The sequence below is a fragment of the Scyliorhinus canicula genome, chromosome 18 (assembly GCF_902713615.1).
Source record: "Scyliorhinus canicula chromosome 18, sScyCan1.1, whole genome shotgun sequence".
In the NCBI taxonomy this organism is placed as follows: Eukaryota; Metazoa; Chordata; class Chondrichthyes; order Carcharhiniformes; family Scyliorhinidae; genus Scyliorhinus; species Scyliorhinus canicula.
Genome location: NC_052163.1, coordinates 103,290,098 through 103,296,672, shown reverse-complemented (window position 1 = coordinate 103,296,672; position 6,575 = coordinate 103,290,098). Strand labels below are relative to the sequence as shown.

General features: G+C 37.5%; 1 protein-coding gene across 1 annotated transcript; it reads left to right on the top strand.

Moving 5' to 3' along the window:
• Window positions 1-1,596: 1,596 nt before the first annotated feature.
• Window positions 1,597-6,394, top strand: LOC119952994 (mucin-16-like). Its single transcript, XM_038776741.1, has 10 exons — window positions 1,597-1,668; window positions 1,763-1,830; window positions 2,127-2,296; window positions 3,298-3,324; window positions 3,784-3,929; window positions 4,024-4,091; window positions 4,388-4,557; window positions 5,559-5,585; window positions 6,045-6,190; window positions 6,285-6,394. Exons 1-10 carry the CDS (start codon window positions 1,654-1,656, stop codon window positions 6,354-6,356), a joined length of 909 nt encoding a protein of 302 aa, XP_038632669.1. The 5' UTR covers window positions 1,597-1,653; the 3' UTR covers window positions 6,357-6,394.
• Window positions 6,395-6,575: the final 181 nt, after the last annotated feature.

The following is a 6,575-nucleotide window of genomic DNA, read 5'->3' as shown; positions in this document are numbered from 1 at the left end:
CCTTCAGCAAAGAACCACAAACAGGGCTCTGTCCTGGAAGTGACACAGTAAGAAGTCTTACAACACCAGGTTATAGTCCAACAGGTTTATTTCAAATCATTAGTTTTCGAAGCACTGCTCCTCAGGTGAATGAAGAGGTATGTTCCAGAAACCTATAAATAGACAAAGTCAAAGATGCAAGACAATGCTTTGAAGTTTAGCATTTGCAGGTAATTAAGAATTTACAGATACAGGGATAGGAGTAATCCCAGGTTAAAGAGGTGTGAATTGTCTCAAACCAGGACAGTTGGAAGGATTTCACAAGTCCAGGCTAGATGGTGGGGGAATTAATGTAATGCAACATGAATCCAAAGAACCAGTTGAGGCCGTACTCATGTGTGCGGAACTTGGCATTAAATTTCTGCTTGGCGATTTTACGTTGTCGCGCATCCTGAAGGCAATCTTGGAAAACGCTTACCCGGTGATAAGAGGCTGAATGCCCTTCACTGCTGAAGTGTTCCCGACTGGAAAGGAACATTCCTGCCTGGCGATTGTCACACGATGTCCGTTCATCCATTGTCGCAGCGTCTGCATGGTCTCGCCAATGTACCACGCACCGGGACATCCTTTCCTGCAGCATATAAGGTAGACAACATTGGCCGAGTAGCATGAGTATGTACCGCTTACCTGGTGGGTGGTGTTCTCATGTGTAATGGTGGTACCCATGTCGATGAACACTTCAGCAGTCAAGGGAATTCAGCCTTATCTTGTTTAAGCAGGGATCTGTCCATTGATATCAACATTGAAATGAAAACGGATGAGTTCTCTGTAATGGACACAATTCTGCATTTGCTATCTACTTTTTCAAAATATTTGCAGCAATTTTAACTCAATTTTACAAAGATCCTGACAGCTCCCCCATGATACAAAATAATTTCTCCACAGATTTGACATTGATCAGATGTTTCATTTCAATTGGTGACTTCAATAATTCTATATTGATGGAGAGAGTTAAATTGTGATAATCTGTGACAGCTCAATCTTCTTTGTTCTCCAGATTACCATGAATCAAGCAGGACAACCAGTGAGTTATAGATTTTTTTTTCAATTAGCTACGAACATTTATCTACTCAAAGCAAACTTATTCTGATTTGATGAGATTTTGTGCAAGCTTCTGTTCTGATTTATAGAATGATTTACTGGTAGTTATGTCAGTCTTACTTTATCTTAATACTGATAATTCATGCAAAAGTAAACTGTTGCTTTTGGTGTAAGTGAGCAGGTTGCAACTCTCAACAATTTAAGCACCAGTTGGATATGTTCAGTTCAATTATATGTTTCCAGAACAATTGACATGTTTGCTAACAATTCAAGGTGCAGAAGTGGCTTGAAAAATCAGTCATTGTTACAATTCCTTTACATTAAGATCTCCCAGTGCTGCTGGTTACGATGCTTAATATTTTAGGAGGGCAAAATTGTTCTTTCAAAATTTTCTCTAATTCAGACTTTGGATGGAATAAATTACTTCTTCTCTCTTTTACAGCTCCAATGCCAGTTGAAACTCGAACACAGGCACCAACTGACGAACCAAACCTTACTGTCTATAATTTGACATTCATTGTAAACAGGCCAGCATTCCCAGAAATACAATCAAACTCTTCCAATCATTCGAGCATGATTGCAAATGAGGTGAGAATGTTCTATCAATATTTTAGAAAGGAGAATCATACTTTATTATGCATTTTTTTCCTCAACTAAAGAAATGTTTCTGTTTGCCTCATAGCTCAATGACCTGTTTATGAAGAGCAGCATAAATGTTACATTCTCAAGTTGCATATTTCATTCATTCAGGTGAGAAATGTGGCCATTCATATGAAATATTAACAGCATCTTCTACTTGGGTAGTTCAGTTCAGAATCTTGAATTCCACAGAAAATTCACAGATACATGGAAAGCTCAAGCAATTTCTCCCATGACGAACTGAGACTGCAGAGAAATCTTCATTGCACAAAGCATTGTTTTCCTGCAGATCATACACGTTTTCTGTTTGTAACCACTGATGCTATCAGTCTCGTCTGAGTGATCTTAATAACAATGTTGCATCAATGCATTTGGCCTTAATATAATATTTTTCTGATCATTTGCAGCATGGCAAACACCAACAGCAGCACAGTGACAGCAGTATGTTCCTTCAAAAACGATTCTACCATTCCGGAAGTTGACCGAGTTCTTCTGTATCATGTGTTTGAAAACAAGACTGCAGGCATTTCTAACTTGGGGCCATATACATTAGATGGCGACAGCCTCTATTTAAATGGTAATTATCCAATCATCATTTACTGCACCTCTCCTTATGCACCACATGCTAACATTCGCTAAGTGTATACAAACACATCTAACAGAATGAACAACACCACTTGTAACGATGTGACCATATGCAATGATGCATTTCATCTGCTCAACAGTTTGTGTGTCAAAGATGCTGAGTCCATGCCACGCGCAGCTTTTGCTGATATCGCAGATTCTAGGAAGAAAACTGTACCATTTACGTCACTGAGCACGCAAAGAGTTTCTTACAGGCATTCAATTAGACGATCAGACCATGAGACATAGGAGTGGAATTATGACTTTCGGCTCAGTAATTCTCCTCCGCCATTCAATCATGGCTGATGTTTCTCATTCCCATTCTCCTGCCTTCTCCTCATACACCTTTGATCGGCCTTATTAATCATGAACCAATCTATCTCTGTCTTAAAGACACTCAGTGAAATGGTCTCCACGGCGTTTTGCAGCAATTATGGCAACAATTCTGAATTGTGTTAATTGTTCCTTAAAATAGCAGCAGAATGAATGCATTTACACTGTATTGAACAATCTGTTGCAAGGTGGCAAGATTCAGAATTGTTTAGCCAATTTTAGAATTTTGATGATCTCTGTCAAAAGTGACTAGAATTGTCTCACTCAAAAATCAATCAACAAAAAGGAGGACATGTATGTGATTGATTTGTGAACTTCTCAGTCTGCTCTAGTTCAATCTGTGATCTGTCCATTGATGTCAAGACTGAAACGATAACTAATGTGTTCTCTGCAATGGACACAATTCTTCATTAGCTATCTACTTTTTCAAAATATTTGCAGCAATTTTAACTGAATGTTACTATGATCCTGGTAGCTCCCCCATGATACAGAATACTTTCTCTGCAGATTTGACATAGATCAGATTTTTTTCATTTCAATGGGTGACTTCAATGATTGTATATTGATGGAGAGAGTTTAATTGTGATAATCTGTGACAGCTCAATCTTCTTTGTTCTCCAGATTACCATGAATCAAGCAGGACAACCAGTGAGTCATAGCTTTTTTTTCAATTAGCTAAGAACATTTATCTACTCAAAGCAAACTTATTCTGATTTGATGAGATTTTGTTGAAGCTTCTGTTCTGATTTCTTGAATGATTCACTGGTAGTTATGTCAGGCTATCTTTGTCTTAATACTGATAATACATGCAAAAGTAAACTGTTGCTTTTGGTGTAAGTGAGCAGTTTGCAACTCTCAACAATTTAAGCACCAGTTGGATATGTTCAGTTCAATTATATGTTTCCAGAACAATTGACATGTTTGCTAACAATTCAAGGTACAGAAGGGGCTTGAAAAATCAGTCATTGTTACAAGTCCTTTATATTTAGATCTCCCAGTGCTGCTGGTTAAGTTGCCTAATATTTCAGGAGTACAAAATTGATGATTCAAAATTTTCTTTGATTCAGACTTTGGTGCGAAAATATTATTCTTTCTCTCTTTTCGCAGCTCCAATGCCAGTTGTAACTCGAACACAGACACCAACTGAGGAACCAAACCTTACTGTCTTTAATGTGACATTCATTGTAAACAAGCCAGCATTCCCAGAAATACAATCAAACTCTTCCAATCATTCGAGCATGATTGCAAATGAGGTGAGAATGTTCTATCAATATGTTAGAAAGGAGAATCATACTTTGTTATGCATTTTTTTCTTCAACTAAAGCATTGTTTCTGTTTGCCTCATAGCTCAATGACCTGTTTATGAAGAGCAGCATAAATGTTACATTCTCAAGTTGCATATTTCATTCATTCAGGTGAGAAATGTGGCCATTCATATGAAATATTAACAGCATCTTCTACTTGGGTAGTTCAGTTCAGAATCTTGAATTCCACAGAAAATTCACAGATACATGGAAAGCTCAAGCAATTTCTCCCATGACAAACTGAGACTGAGGAGAAATCTTCATTGCACAAAGCATTGTTTTCCTGCAGATCATACACATTTTCTGTTTGTAACCAATGATGCTATCAGTCTCATCTGAGTGATCTTAATAACAATGTTGCATCAATGCATTTGGCCTTAATATAATGTTTTTCTGATCATTTGCAGCATGGTAAACACCAACAGCAGCACAGTGACAGCAGTATGTTCCTTCAAAAACGATTCCTCCATTCCGGAAGTTGACCGAGTTCTTCTGTATCATGTGTTTGAAAACAAGACTGCAGGCATTTCTAACTTGGGGCCATATACATTAGATGGCGACAGCCTCTATTTAAATGGTAATTATCCAATCATCATTTACTGCACCTCTCCTTATGCACCACATGCTAACATTCGCTAAGTGTATACAAACACATCTCACAGAATGAACAACACCACTTGTAACGATGTGACCATATGCAATGATGCATTTCATCTGCTCAACAGTTTGTGTGTCAAAGATGCTGAGTCCATGCCACGCGCAGCTTTCGCTGATATCGCAGATCCTAGGAAGAAAACTGTACCATTTACGTCACTGAGCATGCAAAGAGTTTCTTACAGGCATTCAATTAGACGATCAGACCATGAGACATAGGAGTGGAATTATGATTTTCGGCTCAGAAATTCTCCTCCGCCATTCAATCATGGCTGATGTTTCTCATTCCCATTCTCCTGCCTTCTCCTCATACACCTTTGATCGGCCTTATTAATCATGAACCAATCTATCTCTGTCTTAAAGACACTCAGTGAAATGGTCTTCACGGCGTTTTGCAGCAATTTTGGCAACAATTCTGAATTGTGTTAATTGTTCCTTAAAATAGCAGCAGAATGAATGCATTTACACTGGATTGAACAATCTGTTGCAAGGTGGCAAGATTCAGAATTGTTTAGCCAATTTTAGAATTTTGATGAACTCTGTCAAAAGTGACTCGAATTGTCTCACTCAATAAATCAATCAACAAAAAGGAGGACACGTATGTGATTGATTTGTGAACTTCTCAGTCTGCTCTAGTTCAATCTGTGATCTGTCCATTGATGTCAAGACTGAAACGATAACTAATGTGCTCTCTGCAATGGACACAATTCTCCATTAGCTATCTACTTTTTCAAAATATTTGCAGCAATTTTAACTGAATGTTACTATGATCCTGATAGCTCCCCCATGATACAGAATACTTTCTCTGCAGATTTGACATTGATCAGATTTTTTCATTTCAATGGGTGACTTCAATGATTGTATATTGATGGAGAGAGTTTAATTGTGATAATCTGTGACAGCTCAATCTTCTTTGTTCTCCAGATTACCATGAATCAAGCAGGACAACCAGTGAGTTATAGCTTTTTTTTCAATTAGCTACGAACATTTATCTACTCAAAGCAACCTTATTCTGATTTGATGAGATTTTGTTGAAGCTTCTGTTCTGATTTCTTGAATGATTCATTGGTAGTTATGTCAGGCTATCTTTGTCTTAATACTGATAATACATGCAAAAGTAAACTGTTGCTTTTGGTGTAAGTGAGCAGTTTGCAACTCTCAACAATTTAAGCACCAGTTGGATATGTTCAGTTCAATTATATGTTTCCAGAACAATTGACATGTTTGCTAACAATTCAAGGAACAGAAGGGGCTTGAAAAATCAGTCATTGTTACAAGTCCTTTATATTTAGATCTCCCAGTGCTGCTGGTTAAGTTGCCTAATATTTCAGGAGTACAAAATTGATGATTCAAAATTTTCTTTGATTCAGAATTTGGTGCGAAAATATTATTTTTTCTATCTTTTCGCAGCTCCAATGCCAGTTGTAACTCGAACACAGACACCAACTGAGGAACCAAACCTTACTGTCTTTAATGTGACATTCATTGTAAACAGGCCAGCATTCCCAGAAATACAATCAAACTCTTCCAATCATTCGAGCATGATTGCAAATGAGGTGAGAATGTTCTATCAATATTTTAGAAAGGAGAATCATACTTTGTTATGCATTTTTTTCTTCAACTAAAGCAATGTTTCTGTTTGTCTCATAGCTCAAAGACCTGTTTATGAAGAGCAGCATAAATGTTACATTCTCAAGTTGCATATTTCATTCATTCAGGTGAGAAATGTGGCCATTCATATGAAATATTAACAGCATCTTCTACTTGGGTAGTTCAGTTCAGAATCTTGAATTCCACAGAAAATTCACAGATACATGGAAAGCTCAAGCAATTTCTCCCATGACGAACTGAGACTGCAGAGAAATCTTCATTGCACAAACCACTGTTTTGCTGCAGATCATACACATTTTCTGTTTGTAACCAATGATGCTATCAGTCTCG